At 28.6% G+C, this 16,928-nt stretch overlaps 1 protein-coding gene across 3 annotated transcripts in view; it reads left to right on the top strand.

Moving 5' to 3' along the window:
* The first annotated feature begins 10,348 nt into the window (after positions 1-10,348).
* The window catches only part of LOC113558818, an 89,321-nt gene continuing 82,741 nt past the window's right edge, over positions 10,349-16,928 (top strand). For all 3 annotated transcript variants that reach the window (XM_026964372.1, XM_026964371.1, XM_026964370.1), the window contains exon 1: positions 10,349-10,649. In XM_026964372.1, coding sequence (XP_026820173.1) covers positions 10,523-10,649 — 127 coding nt within the window. In that variant the 5' untranslated portion in view covers positions 10,349-10,522. The remainder of the gene's footprint in view (positions 10,650-16,928) is intronic.

Genomic DNA, 16,928 nt, shown 5'->3' with positions numbered 1-16,928 from the left:
CTTTATTAATCTTATAAATTCAATATGTTCCGATCTCAGATCTGAATTAACAATACATAACATATCTAACCTCAAGTTCATAAATATTAATGGACTACCAATCTCACAAAGGAATCAAACAGATTATGTAAAATCGTGGCTATTTAAATACAGGTCTGCTGATAATAACAGCATTTTAATACAGGTCTCTAGAAGAAGAAAATCATATTTTGTCAGATACCTATTATTAACGTCGATATATATATATTAGGTCGTGTGTATAGTACATACGCAATCTCAGATATTTTTTTTAAATATTAAAATATTTAATATGTATATAAATATATATTAAATAAAATATAACTAAGTATAAATTATTCTGAATGTTCTGTAATTTGAAGTATCGAGAATATGACTCGTAATTTATTAAACTTGTCATTTATGTGCAATAATTGATCTTATGTATCACGTATCTTTATAAATTTAAAAATCGAAGAAGCAAAAAAAAAAAAACTATAGAACATATTATTTTCTTAGTCTAATTATTCGAACTATAAGATAATGTAAATTTCACATAATATTTTAATTAAAACCTTTAAAAGCATAATAACTAAACGATAGCTTCTACAGGACTTTATATTTTAACTACAGGATTCAACACATTTTACTTAGAATTTAGGTTAAATTATTTTGTATTATACCCACATTATTTTTTGCAAAAAAATTAACCAGTTAAGCTCATACACGCGTGTACTGTGTTTTTTTTAATAATAATTGAGAATTGAAGATAACAAAACAGTATTAACAGGTTGAATACAATACATTAATTAATTTAAATCGACGACAGTTAACATGCAATTGTATTTATTGTTATATCACAAACGTACGTATGCAATCAACAATTTATAAATGTGTACCTACGGCTAATACAGCTTAAGCATATTTTTTTCGATATTTTATATTAATATTATCTCATACTATTAATTTTGACATTTTATACAAATGATAATACAATATACATTTTGCCGCTCTTGCTAGTACTATAATGACTTCGTGAGCATAATAGCATAATATTCGGTATCAGTAAACATTTCGAACATATTGTCATTTACAATTTGAATATTACTTATTGAAGCTATAAATGTGTTTTTTCCTTTGTGGTCTTATGGATATGATTGTTATTCATTATTTTGAGTATAAATGCTATGAAACTATAATTTAATATTTCATGCAACAAATAAAATATTTATCTAGATTGTACTTAAATAACAGTTTTTTTTAAATTTCTCACTAGATTATTATCAGAAAAGTTCAAAGATAATAAGAATTTTTTAAAGCCTTTTAAATCTATGGTGTACTTTTTTTACAACGATCTAAGCAGGCGCGTCGCCGAGGGGGGGGGAGGCGATCGCCCCTAATAAGTCGTGTAATGTTCTGTCTTTGTTTTACAAAATATCCATAATTCTTTAGTACAAATTTTTAATATTTTTTTTAATAATTAAAATTGGATATGTATATAAATTTAATTAACATTTTTTTTTATGTTAGGATTACAAGTTCCAAATAATGTATTTAACGCCATTGAAGAATGTCCTGATTTTATTTTTCCTTGTATTAGACAAATTCTTTTTATATTATACACACTTCCGGTTAGCGTAGCAACTGCAGAACGCAGCTTCTTAACTCTTCGCAGGTATCATTTTCATTAACATTGAAATATTGAATGCATTTTTATACTTTTATTAAAAAATTTTTCTAAACTGCCTATATACTTTTTTAAAACACAATTTTAATTTTTTATAAGTATTTAATATTTTAAATATTTATATAAAATTATAAAATTATGCATATTGTAAATTTTACTATTAATAGGTACATTTAAATTTTTACTTATACTAAACATTTCTTACAGCCTTATTTCTCTTTCATTAGGTAGATACTATACTTTAATATTGATTACAGAAAATTAATTATTCATTAACAAGCATTTATTTTATTTACAAACTTAAATTTTAAAGTTTTTAAGTAAATAAATTATTTACTGCTTATTGCTTATGCATATGCTTCTTAGTTATTATTGCTTTGGTGTATTATAATTGTTTATTCGATTAAAAAGTTGGTTAAGAAGCAGAATGAGTGAGCAGAGGCTGACTGGATTAGCTCTTTTTAATATTCATAGAAATGAAACAATTAATACAAACAACATTATTAATCACTTTGCTGCTTCTAATAAAAGAGTTTTGAACTTTGTTATGTAACATATTATACATTTTTAAATATAATAAATATATTTTTTTACTATAATTATAATTATTATTATTTACTTTAAGTTTGTAAGTACTTTTTTACTGCATCTCTACAATATATGTATCAGAAATCGTTAAAGACAATATAAGTTGAAATTACATCAAATATATTATAGGTTTAAGTTTTGGTTTATCAAAGCGGTATGTAAGAGTTAAAATGTTTGCCCCCTACCTCCCGTAGAATTGACCTGAAGATGCCCCTGGATCTAAGGCAGTAGTTCTCAACCTGTGCTCCAAAGTGTCCGAATGGCATCTTAAATTACAATGTAGTCTCTAAATAAATAGATAAATGACACACACCACGTAAATTTAGATAACATTATATATACTCACGACTTCCTCAATCAAAACCAAATACCGAAATCGTCTTAATGTAAAACCTGACCTCCGTATTCAGTTGTCACAAATTGAACCAGACATTTTCGAACTTTCCAAAAATAAGCAACCACAAAAATGTCATTAGTTATTAGTTTTTCAGATTCGTTTTTCACTTTTAAAGCATTTTTTCTGTCTTGTAATATTTTGTTCTCTTTAATCGCAACTATAATGTTATTGTTATTTATTTATAATATGTTCAATAAAATTATTGAAATTGGTTATTAATGAGAACTAATAGTGGTAATTTTAATCACAGTCTTCGTGGTATTCACAAAAAGGCACCAATAGATAAATTTTGTGGAACAAAAGAGCATTGACTGCTAAAAAGGTTAGGAACCACAGATTTAAGGGAATTAGAACATTGTTATTCATTGAACATTCATTATTTTACAACATGGCGAGTACAGGATCGTATTTTTTTTTATAGGTTTTACGATTTGTGTGAGTAAATACTACTGTAATTTCTAAAATTAATCTAAAAATAATAAAAAACTATAATTATTTATTTAAATTTATAATTATTTTTATTTATGACGAGCATTTACATCTAAGATAAAAAACATTTAATCTTGATATATATATATTTACATATTAAAATATATTTTCATTCATAATATAATAATTAATTATACTACCTAATCTAATGTTTTATTATAAATTGTTTTGTGTTTAATTAATATAACACAGTTACTTTTTAAGCCTATATTAAATAAAACGATTAAATGGCATTATATAAATGTAGTTATTAAAACCGAATTCCAATTGAAATACTTTTTTTTTTTTAATTTACAATAAATAACACGCTACTTTTTTAAAACCTATATATGAGCGTAGTGAGGATGTGGGCATAGTAATGGGTTCGTATCTATATTGTTTTTTCCTAATATGTAAATTGTATGCAGGCCATTTTGAATATTTTAGCGTACCACTTTATTCGCTAATATATACTTTCAATAAGAACGTTTGTCAAAATATATTATATTTCAATATTATAAGAAATATAATGATTAAGTCGAATTAATTTATAAATATATGTTGTATAACATGAACAATCACAATCGTGGAACAAATATGTTTTAGATAATTTGATAATTGAATTAACTCTAAATTACTCAATGGTAGCAATCATATGAAAGGTCAAATTGTACGATTTCATAACTGCCAAACAACTATGTATATTTAACAGGTAATTAATTGGTAAAATTGTAATTAATTAAGGATTATTTCATATTTAGTTGTATACTTATGTATAGAAATAATGATATACGTAGGTATACAATTATACTTATATTAAATTAAGTATCTAGTCTAATTTAAATTGTATATATTTTTTTATTATCGCTAATTTTGATTATTAACAATGACATTAAAATGGAAAGATTATGAGTTATATTTAAAGCTAAAACTAGGAGTATAATACTATGAACAACAAGGCTATGAAATATACATTTTATTTTTAAAAATCAAAAACATGGCATGGTTATCATTGAGTGTATCTGATAATTTAAAAATTTAAATTAAATGATGAATTATCCTATACATTTTGCGTACTTATACGAAAAATTTGCCTAAGCTTCTATTTTTAAGGATATATTAAAAATGTATTTTTCTTCAAGTAATAACTTATGTTAAACTAAATTGTATACGTAAAAAAAACATGTATTACCCAGTAATAATTATTAACAATATTATTATGTAATTAAAAAATTAATACCACGTAGTTACTGTAGAATGGTGTGTGAATAGATTGCAATTAAATAGCTTAAAGTTGGAAAAATATTCTGAACATTTATATTTTATGTATGGAGAATTGGAGAATTTAAAAAGTCCCTAGGAAAAAATATTTATTAAATTTAATCAAAATAACTTAAATCCTTGGAAGAATAATTATTTATTTTTATTTAGAATTTTAAATATTATAATATAAAACGATTGTCGTAACTCATAATTACGTTTTATAAAGCGAATATTGATTACAAAAGTATACCTGAGAAATAAAATACCAATAAACAGTGCATTTTTACACGAAAATACTTCAAAAATTGTATATACTTATATTCAAATATCTATAACATTTATATATTATCCTACAGAATACAATCGCCTGCTATAGCGTCTATAGCACCATCCACCAAGTATTAGGTATTGTATCATAATATAATATATGATGTGATGTATGCTCTTGCAACTAACGCCATTAAGTACTAATATATAAATATCATTCAAAACCTAATACAACGATGGTGGTCTAATTTTTATTTTTATTGAAACCATGGATATATATTATATATATATATATATATATACCAATCTAATTTATCGTAAGGAGTTCTTCAAATGGATTAATTAACCCTACCTAATAATATTAATCTCTCAAATAATTTGAAAATTATACATTTGTATAAAGTTATTCAATGAACACGTTTTTTGTTATTTTCTAAAACTACTTTTACAAAAATTCGTAAAATATACGACGAATATCTGATATAAACATTAAAGTACCTATGTGTTTCAGATTAACTTAAGGTTTGGATCTTATAGAATTCATATAATCTTTTTTTGAAAAATCTTACTACTTATGTACAAAATAAATCTGTTTTGTGAATTCTCGACATCAGATAAAAATATAAATGTGTTTGCGGTAACGAAATTGTGAGACACCGTTACTTGAATAATAATAATAAACACAATTTGTACGTTACTAAAATTATTGACTAAAGCGCGCACGTGGTGGTGCATCGCTCGACTAGTAAATGATTCGCCAAGGAATAATCATACAGCTACACTACAGATAGCGCGCAACCAGTTCATGACGGCCACTGTCATAATATTTATCTCAATTAAATGAATAATTTACATAATAATAATTATTAATGATATAAATAATGTATATGGTGGGGGGGGTGGTAGTGACGCTCCGTCATTGTAATGATAGTCGGTACTAGGCCGGTCAGAATTTTATTGATTAAATTACCTACTTAATTTATTTACAAACTGAAATTATCTTGGGATGAAAATGAAACATTTTTCATAATCGTCATTCTTCAATAACAAAATATTTGAATCATAAAAAATGAATGGTTCTGCAAGGGGCGGCTCGTCAGGGAAGACTTTGGACCATGACGTCTGCCCTTAACAAAAAAACAGCTACTTGTGAATAATAATTTATTAAAAATAAAAATGTATAAAAGTCTTTTAGCCGAATTGAAAAATATATCGTTTATTTTTTTTTTGTTTATTATTATTGGTATTTGTAGGCCACAAATTCTAACACATATAAATAGTTATTTCGATGAATTATTATTTTAGTCATTGGACGACGGTCGTCGATTCTATGAAACTGCCGCTCGACAGTTTCAATCGTAACATGACGTAATGTTATCACTAGTGGTTGAAGAGGGGAAGGGGGTAGTATAAGTCGCGTATAAAGACGCTATTGATACTTGGTTCATGACAATATTGTATTATGCCGTGCCACCGCGCTATCGTTATAGTATAACTGCAGACTATCATACATTTAATAATTATTATTATACGTTTATGATATACTATCTGATATTATAACTTTTGTAGTTTGTAGAGAGTGTTAACGACGAGTTTGCAGATAAAAAAGATCGCAGAACCTAATTAGCTTATTATAAAAACGTATTAAACCATTATGTCATTAAACAGTATAAATATTAGTGTGTTAGTGTATGTAAATTAATAAGCTATTTAAGAATATTTAATTTCCAATAACTGTTTTTTTTATTTTTTTTTTTTATTATTATTCGTTGTATGGGATTTACGTTATGGAATATAAACGCTGTCAAGTTTATATATTTTACTCACGAGCCGCTACTGTAGTTCTGATATTACTGGACATTTGATTATAGATATAAATAAATGTAAGTTTAGAATAGTCCATGTCTATTTTTAAAATTATTAAAATATAAATTGATAAACATTTTCTCGCGCACGTGCAGTTCATTGCCCACCGCTAATCGACGTATTGTGTATCTGTTGCAGATTTCGTCTGTGAAAGTATCAAATAGGTAGTAACTAGCATGGCAAAATAATTAGGTATTTCAGCAACTCTACAGCGATACGCATGTCATGCCGGAAGGAAAACTATTATCACTATTCATTGTACTTAGGTACCACGGTTAAGTACTTTGATATTGGACCGATAAAAATCCTTGCCAGTTTACCGTCAAATTATCATGGAATGAATTAAGATTTGTTAATTATATTCCATGAACGAATACGCCAATAGAACGCATTTCAGTATTATTGCTGTCATATACCTAAGTGTTTGAACACGGTAATTATTCGGTAATAGTGGTAGAACTAGTAGTAGCTAATAAGGTAATGTGATGTATATGAGTGATGACTGCCACACAAAAATCAATTATTTGTGAGCCTTAATCATATTATTTTAGTGTTTACTTTTGATTTTAATTTTTAATTTGTAATGGAAAACAAATGGAAACGAATTAAACTTGAATGCATTAAGTGTAATAGTGTTTTTAATAAAGACTATCGTGCTAAACATTAACGTCAACAACTTGGTGAAAAACGAGTTTCAGTAAAGCATTTTGGAGCACCGAAAAATCAAAGCTTCAAAATTTTTATTTAAAGAATATTCACTAGTTGTAAGTATTTATTTACTTAAGTAATTTCCATTTCTTATTACAAATAAATGCACATAAAAACTTAAAGCATTCAAATGTATACAATTATAGAATTTAAAACTTCGTGGAATTACAATGAAATTATTAGTTTTATTTTTTTTTCTTTACTTTAATTTTGAAAAATCCTATACCTATCCAATTGATAAATATATGTCAAATATATAAGTTTTTAGATTAAATGAACATAATGACGTGTTCTTGATTTATAGAGTAAAAATTTTTAGTATTTAATTTGTCATTATTGTCCTGGTCATTAATTTGTTTTTGAGTCGGTAAGTATACGTAGTATTTGGAGTCAGCAATTTTGGTATGACTACTCCCACCCCTTATATTTTTTTTGTATCAACCCTGTTCATACTAGACATAGCAACATAGACCATAGTAGTGTGTATTGTTGTGAGCTCTGGACGGACAAGTGACAACCAGTGTGTGCGCGGATAAACGCCCAAACGCCCTAAACAACAATACTGTGGAAGTGTGGAAGTTCGAGGGCAGAAAGTAAGTTAACACGTAGAAATACACGTATGACTGTGAACAGTGTGATCATCGATAGTTAACATCGGTAATAGACTATCACACGAGGGCACGAGGGTTACGACGTTGTTGCTAACACAATATGTCAATGTATTGTCATTAAAAAAAATCTTTATAAATCTCAAATAATATCTCATCTTTACATATTTTAATGTATTTGTATAATCTTATTATATAAATTCTTCGGAATTATCTCTTGTTAAAGAAAAATAAGTATCTTATTATAAATCGATGCGGGAGAAATTAATAAAAGTTAACATTACCAAACAACGATCAAAAAGTTTTCGGTTATTATTTCAAAATATTCACATATTTTACAGGTTTTGCAATACAAATGTTTATTTTAGTTTTTTAAGTATTTCATTAAAAATAAGCTTAAAATTCCAAAATAAACGAAATTAAAATAAGTTAGAACGTTTTAATGTTTCTTATAATATATTTTATATTTACATATTATGTTTTTATATAATTTTTATAAAATGCAAAATCCAATAATTATCAAAAAAAGTTAAGTTATTCCCTAAATATTTTTATGAACGTTTAAAGTTTGTATTTAGACGAAATTGTATAATATTCACGCATAATCAACGATTTTTCAATAAATAATTTTACTCGAAAAATATTATACCATAAAAACTTAAAACATTCCAATGTTACTTAAATTATTATTTTATATTCTCAAGAAAAAAATGAATTTTTCAATTAATTCATTTAGAATATATTTAAACTATTTATTGGATTTTACAATTAAAAATGATTCAAATATTTTAAAAGAAAGTGCTGATACTATTTTTAGAATTAATATAAAGTCTTGAAAAGCAAGAGTTAAGATAAATTATTCTTGTTGAAATTTAAAATGTTAAAGTATATAAATATCATTTTTTATTTTGTCTGAAATTCACTTTGACGAAATTTGTCAAAACACACAGCTTTGCATATTATTTTGTAGTTAAAAATGTATAACAATTACAATTTGAATACCTAAGGTTTGAAAATTGAATACAAAGTTTCTCATTTATATTTCTTATATTAATACTATAATTTGTAATAATGTATAAGCATAGATTTTTTTTTATAGACATATAGTTAAAAGTCAACGAAATTAAATATAAATAAATAATAAAATATACTTCGTAGTAGTATAGGCTGACAGGCCGTCTTCACTCAGAATCGTTTTCCGTATACAATTATTTATCATTAAATTAAAATGTAACACATCCATCACAGTGACCTACTCACTGACGAAGTATACTAGACACCTACCTACTACAACTGTACGTCAGATCGGTTACGTATATACTTGCCGACTTTTTATCATGATTATCGATAGATTAAATGAAATATAATTATTATAAAACAATATTATTATATTGTTGTACATTTGATTTCATTAAAAAGCCAGCATTTGTATACAACATATCAGGTAAACGTGATTTCAGCGCATTTGTTTTTTATTTCTCGCATTTGTTAGCGCATTAACAATATAATATCGGAAGCGCGTATAACATAATGATGTCTAAGGGCTACGAATTTTGAACGGCAGAGTAGAGATTATTCTTATCGTCACGTTTAACGGAATGTCGAAAATCCGACGGCGAATTATTTTGCCATACCTTGCCGTACCCTATGCCCAGCCCTTTATCCCGCTACAGACGGTTTACCGCACGTGACCGACGACGTCGTATCGCTCGGCGCGGCGTCAAAGCGACCGTTGACGGTAATCGTAACAGCAATCGTTTAAACGGTTTAGGCCCCACTCCCCGACCGCGGCTCACCCGATGGCCGAAATCGGGTGGCTATACCGGTCGGCGGACAACGGGCGCGCGCCCGTCACCGCGAAACCGTGGCCGCGGCCGCGCCGCCGCGACCGTGTCCTCGTGGCGCGCGGGAAGGCAAATCTCGTACGGCGAATAATCCGCGTCGGCCACTCGCGGCCGCCGTCCCCGACCACGGATGTCGTCTGCCCCGTGTCCGTATTATGCTATCATAGTGGAATGGCGAACGCGGGACGGCGTCACGGCGGTGGCAGACGACCCGCGGCGGCAGAGGACGAGCCGCGCTAGGCGTGCGTTGGCGCTGCTGTTGCTGGCGCGCAGCTGACGGACGCGCCGCGCGCCGGCCCGCTGATCAATATAACGTGGGGGAGGGTGGGGGCGGCGGTATTTCGCATCATTAAACTAAACGCCAGAGCGCCCCGGCGGACGCGCGCGATTTTCGTCGGGCCGGCGGCGGAGTGTACGGCGTTGTCGGCGTCGGCGGGGAGGGTTCGTGGTCGGTCGCGGCTCGTCGGCCGAGGTGACGGTGGGCCGAAGGGAGGTCGACGAGAGTTTTTTCGGCCGCCGCCGCCACCGCCTCGGAAAGCGCCGCGCGGTACCGTCGGCGTGCGCGCGCCACGGCCAGACCGCGACACCGGCGCGCTCACTACCGCCGCCGCCATCACCTTTACACGCCGCTGCCGCCGCCGCCGCGGTACCGACAGTCGACTTGGGCGCATCACGTCGTTACCTTTGCGGTGGTCGTCGTCGTCGTCGTCGCCGCCGTCGCCGCCACCGTCACAGACGTCGCCGACCGGTGCCAGTGGTCGGACGTGACGGTTTTTTTGGCGCGCGCTCGTCCCGGCATCACGGAGCCGTAGTGGACGGACGCCCGGCCATGCGGCCACCACCGGACAGGGGACCCGGGCCGCCGCGAGGCACAGTGACTCTCACCGGAATCCTGGCCGTCTTCCTGGCGGCCGTTCTTTTGACGGACAGTGCGTTCGCCGAGAAGAACAAATTCTGTGAGTACCTACCTATCTCTATGATACCTATAACAACACCCGGTCCATACCAACGATTCAATTTTATCCGCATGCTGAAATTGTTTCGTTTCACGATAATATATAATTGATAATTACTAGTTCGTCTTACGCCGATAACTTCTCGACCGATGTCCTTTGAGTACAAATTGTATCCTTAACGACCGTCCCTACAGGACCATTGGAAAAATACGATGTCGTAGTGCAATACACTATCTAGCCAGACCACGATTTCGTATAATCACCGATCACGGGTGTCCCTTGTCCATGTCCTGCGCTCAAACTCTTACTTAGACCCACCACCTGCACCCAATAAGATTTAGGCACGTAACGGAGATAACGGCTCGGGGCGAGTATGAATTTGTAATGTCGTACACACGCGTAACGCGTTATCTGTGCCCGGAGTGTGTTGTGTACGATGGGAACTCGCTTCAGTCATGTTAGAAAAAAAAAAATGCATTTATTTTATTCTATGACACCCCCTGTATGGTCGATAATAAAAATTTAACTTAAGTTTTTCTTGGATGTTTTCACCGCGCCAATTTGATATTACAATAATGTGATCGTGTAACAGCACGAGTTTCGTCTCGCAGACTGACGTACCGATATAAAAGTATATTTCGAATTTTAAACGACCGTTTGATGCGACGTCGACGGTTCTCCCCACCACGACCAGCGCCACGTGCCACAAAGGTGTGCTTTCGCATTTGCCACCAACGTCGCCGCCACCGCAGCTGCCGTCAATTTAATAGCAATAATAATAGTGTATAATATAGTAAAATATTAAATATTATTAAGTATTACTTGTGTAGTAGTAATAGTAATGGTAATAGTAGTAGTGAGTTGTTGTAGAATTTTTGAAGTAGTAGTATTATTATTATATTATTATATTGCGGTAAAAGTAACTAGTAGGTACCTAGTAATTTACGAGTAGTGCATACGCACTTTTCAACCGTTTGGCGCCACACGTCACACACACGCACATTAGGTTTCGATTTTTTTCCCCTTTCATAATTTTGCACGTTATTCAAAGTCGTGCGCGCTCTTTCTGTGACGGGGATTATATATTATAATATATTATGATATTATAATCATAATACGCCCAAACCATAATGAGATTATTTTTTTTTTTTTTTACTATGACCAAAATATCGTTTATTAGTGAATATAACAATACATCTGTTTTAAATTTTTAAAATCATATTATTATGATTTTTCTCTTTTTTTCTCGAATATTTTAAAATAAATATATTACCTTCCTTAAATGGAGTGTTGGAATTACAAAAATCCAATTTTCGTTAAAATGTATTACTCCATTTTTCACTTTTTTTATTATTACAGTTACCCGTGTTTCTATTTTGTTTTTTTATCACATATAACCCATATTATTACTTATTAGTAATGGGTACCTACCATACTACATATTTTATTGATACCTTTTTATTCGTAATTCCCAATCATTCATTATTTATTATATTTATCGAATTTTCCACAAAATACCTAATCACTATAATATAAACCCATGGTAAACTCAGTATACAATTTGAACTAAGCATAGATTTTAAAAATAATGCAGAAATTATAATTTTATTGTACCATAATATTATATACTACTTTGTTATACTGGTACAAATATGCTTTTCTCATAGATAAGATAATACAATTTTTTATATTGTTTTTTTAAAAGAATTTTTCAACTTATAATTTATGTACCTAGTACCTACATTCATTTTATTTCTTGTTATTTTACTAAATATAAGACTAAACATATAAATTGGTTCTCCTGAATTTAACTACACATTTTAAAATCACATATTAAGGGGCCTCGCTACTGCCGTCAATTTGAGCTCAAAAGACGTAAAGTTTTGACAAAATTAAAGTTAGTTTAAGATGTCCGATTTTAATTCGGAAAAAAATTCTGAAATCGGCAGAAAATTGTCTATAGATTGTACGGAATATTTTGTAAAAATTAAATCTTATATTCTAATGAAGTGGTTATAAAAACTTGAAAATATGAATTTTTTTAAATCATAATATTAAATTTAAAATTTAAATTAAAACCAGAATGTTTCGTACGATCTACAGACATTTTTCTGCAAAATTTAAATATTTTTTCAGAATTAAGATGAGACAACGTTAACTACCTATAATTTTGTCAAATCAATAAGTAAGTTGTCGTAAAATTCGTATAGTGAATTTTTATTGTTATCGAGTATTGACATGTGCATGCGCGTACTCCAGCCGGTACCCACATCGCATTTGAATTACACTAATAATCATGTACAACTAACACATAGATCTCAGGCGGCTAAGACGAGATTATGAATTGCCTAAATTATGTCCCTTAAATAATAACCATAGCGAGGCCCCTTAAAATATCTATTTACGTGTTATCAATTTGACTAGTTTTCACATAAATAGTAAAATAAAATTAGCTATAAATTATGAATATAACTGATAAATTCAAAAACATAATTTAAAATAGATTTCCGTTACGGATCGAGTTTTTAGATATTTTGTATTCAGTTTTGACGCTTTGATTGTTACAAATTGGCTCGGTATAAATTTTATCTTAAATAGACAAACCATTTTTAAGGTATATATTACTAAAATATAAATAGTTTATGAATAAAGGCTTTGTCGTTACAAGCATGTGAAACCAATTTGTCCAAAAAATTATAAAAACCTTTCATTCTCTAGTTAATTTTTCAGCCAAACGTATTTGGTAAGGTTTTTTGTGGCCATAGTACAAATATAATATGTAATATGTTCGTGAAGTAGTCGATATACGTAGTATGTAGTAAATAATTCTTACTACTTGTGACAATCCAATATCAAGTCATTTATTAAGATATTTTTGTTTTATATACTCGTATATAAATTTCTTTTATTATTAAAAAATGTTGAATCAGATTACAAATAACTAGGTAGGTACAAAACGATTGGTCAACTATGGCGTATACATTTTTACTTAAATAAATACTACTATATATTGTGCATATTAATTATATGGTTAGCTTTTATATCTTACGGTCAAAATAGAACACCAACAAATGAGAATGACAAAATAAACAATTTGAGTTTAACAATTTATACAGTTTTTCATATGATTTCACAATTTACCGTTATAATTATTTTATAAAAATCAAATTATTTAAATAAAAGAAAAAAAGTGGATACATTTTGTATTTGATATATAATTTACGTATTTATTTATGTATACCTACACTTTATAATTTTTTGAAAAATTTATCTGTAATAATATTAATAGTATAAATATAATAAAATACCTATAAAACTATCATGTAGGTAATTTTTGTTCCAAGTTAAATGATAAAATTAAAAGATATTCGGTACAATCAACCAACTATAATGATTGCAATAATTACGATCAGTCGGGCTTTTGTAATATCCACTGATATATACTATGTAGTATGAATAGTATTTATATAAGATGTATTTTATTACTTTGTATACAAAGTATGTTTTGTTGTGCGTGATAAAATGGAATAGACATTTTACAGTAATTTTAATAGAATTATAGAAGTGAAATAATCAACAACGCATTTCTTATTAAATTTACATTTTATGAAATCATTAAATATTCAAGCCAGCTGGAATTAGAAAAATAAGTTTATTGAAAAACAATGAATAAGTATTAAATTTGAGTGTAAGAAGTAGTAAAATAAATTATATCTATATTTTCACAAAGGGTAATCATAAAATTAACATATAGTTCACGCATAAATAATTATATCATATTAATATAATTTATAATGCCTAATAAATCTAATATATTGGTTTATTCAAATAGGTAATTACTCATTTTACATTTATTTATACAAAATTGTTAAATTATAATAATAATAACAGAATTAATGTATTGATTATAAAATATAAAATGTTTAATTTTTTGTTCAAATTTGTTAATATTTCATAATTGCACTTAATAGTTAAAATGTTATTCATTATTATACTCCAAAGTAATTGTATCTTATTTATACATTTATTAGTTATATATTATAATACTATTTTAAGTTTATAGTAGTTATTAATATAGTTTAGGTCTGATAGTTCAAATCAATTTATAATATGACGATAATACTCAAAATGCATTTTAAAATCAATATCGTAATTATCTCTAAAAGGCAAAATAATAAGAAAACAGTAAAAAATAATAAAAAATATACGACAATTAAAATTAAAAAATATATTTTATGCAAGGAAGCACATTCTATTTAGCAGTCAGCATTATGATATCGCATTGTTGTATGGAAATAAGTTACCACAATACAAAAATATTATTATCTCTATAAAAAGTGTATAAACAAACGCCTCGGGATGTATTGCTCTTTATAATAAAATTCTATATAGTCCAAGTTTATCTTTTAAGATTTGGAGAGCATTTTGTTTTTTGCAAATGAGTTGGTCGTCTTGGAGTTATCTTAAATAACATTTTATTAAAATTTTAAACTCATCGTAATCATATATATTTCATTTTCTGCCTTTTTACTATATGTTGGAACTGATCGTTTACTACAAAATGTATTTATTACGATAAAATTGCATAAAAATATAATACTGACAACAGCGTTTGATACTTCTTATAGGACCAATTAATTAAATGAGATTAAATAATTTATTTGGACTAATCAATATTGGTTGAATATTTTGCTTTTATTATAAGTTACTGTGATCAATAGAATTGTTTCAATCAGGTACAATTATTAAATGCTTAAAATACAAACAAATTTCAAACACGATAATTATTGTTATAATATTACAATGGTTATATAGATTTTTTAGGTAACTGGTAGATGATTTTTAATTTATACAATTATTTAAACTGCATTTACAACAGATAAACATGATTATGTGTATAATATTTGAGTTATATCAAACTAGTTTTGTCCAAAAATCTGCGTTTTTCCTTAATTATATTCTCCATAACGCGTTTGATTACTGCTTTGAATTTTTTACTTTTGGTCCCTCAAAGTACCATCTATTATATCTACTTTACTAACAAAAAAAATATTTAAGTTGAATATCGAATCATTTTAACAGTTTAAAAAATGATGATAGACACATAAAAAAAATAATAATATGTATTTTGAAATATCAATACATTTATCGTTCTGCTCAAAATCTGAAAAAAATATCTAAGTCAATATATGATGTATGTAAATATTTAATATCATATGTGTTTAGTTAAATATAATATTTTAAACATGATAAAACGTGCCCACGTGTGGTAGATAATATTTATAATATTATTTATTTAGGTAAACTTTTACAAGAATAAATTTAATTATGTTTACAACTTCATATTATTATAACTAGGGTTAGGATGTTTATGTACTAAAAAATGTATAAATAATACATATATATGCACTTATGCACTAAGAAACAGCTAAATATGCATAAAAAATAAAGAAATGTGGACAAAAAAAATGCAATAAATACATAGAGTTATTATAATTTATTACATATTAAATACATCATATACATTACTTGTGTATTTGCTTTTGTAACTTATTTTTATGCAATATGTTTAAGTTAGTATTTATTGTATTCCATTTGTTTGATTTGTTAACTATGTATAACTATAAAATTATAATTTTATTTAGAACTAAATACAACTACAAACTTAAAATATTGTCCTTTTTTTATATTAAATTTATAACATACCTACACACTACACGGTATATATATATATATATATATAATTATTAATTTTTTTTTTATAGTATTGATTCAACTATATAAAAATCAAATTTTACTATGAATCAGGCAAAAATTTATTATTATTATTAATAAAAAAAAAAAAAAATAGTAATATTTTTAATTGAATAACTATTCAAAGTTCTAATTGGTAGTAGACCAACATTTTGCAGGGTACCCTTATCTCACCCCGCTTATCTTACTTTAAGTACTTATAAGTATATTTAATTATTTATTGGTTCAAAATTTGATTTTTTTTTATATACCTAGTATAATAAACTTGGAAATAATTCTTATATTAAATATGATATAATGCATGCATGAAATTGTCATGCAAAAACTAATAATTTAGAAAGTGAAAAAAATTCAGGAACGCATAAATTAAAAAAAAAATTAATGTTTATTTAAAAAAAAAATCCTTTTGTATTAAAATAAGAATATATTAACATACTATATTTTATTTTTAATTATTTACATCTTACAATAGAGCTTTGGTCTTATGATGTTAGCTTGTATGATATAGAATATTAATTATTATAT

This window comes from Rhopalosiphum maidis, chromosome 3 (assembly GCF_003676215.2).
Source record: "Rhopalosiphum maidis isolate BTI-1 chromosome 3, ASM367621v3, whole genome shotgun sequence".
NCBI classification, from domain to species: Eukaryota; Metazoa; Arthropoda; class Insecta; order Hemiptera; family Aphididae; genus Rhopalosiphum; species Rhopalosiphum maidis.
The sequence above is the reverse complement of the archived record's forward strand: the minus strand, read 5'-3'. Positions and strand labels throughout refer to the sequence as shown.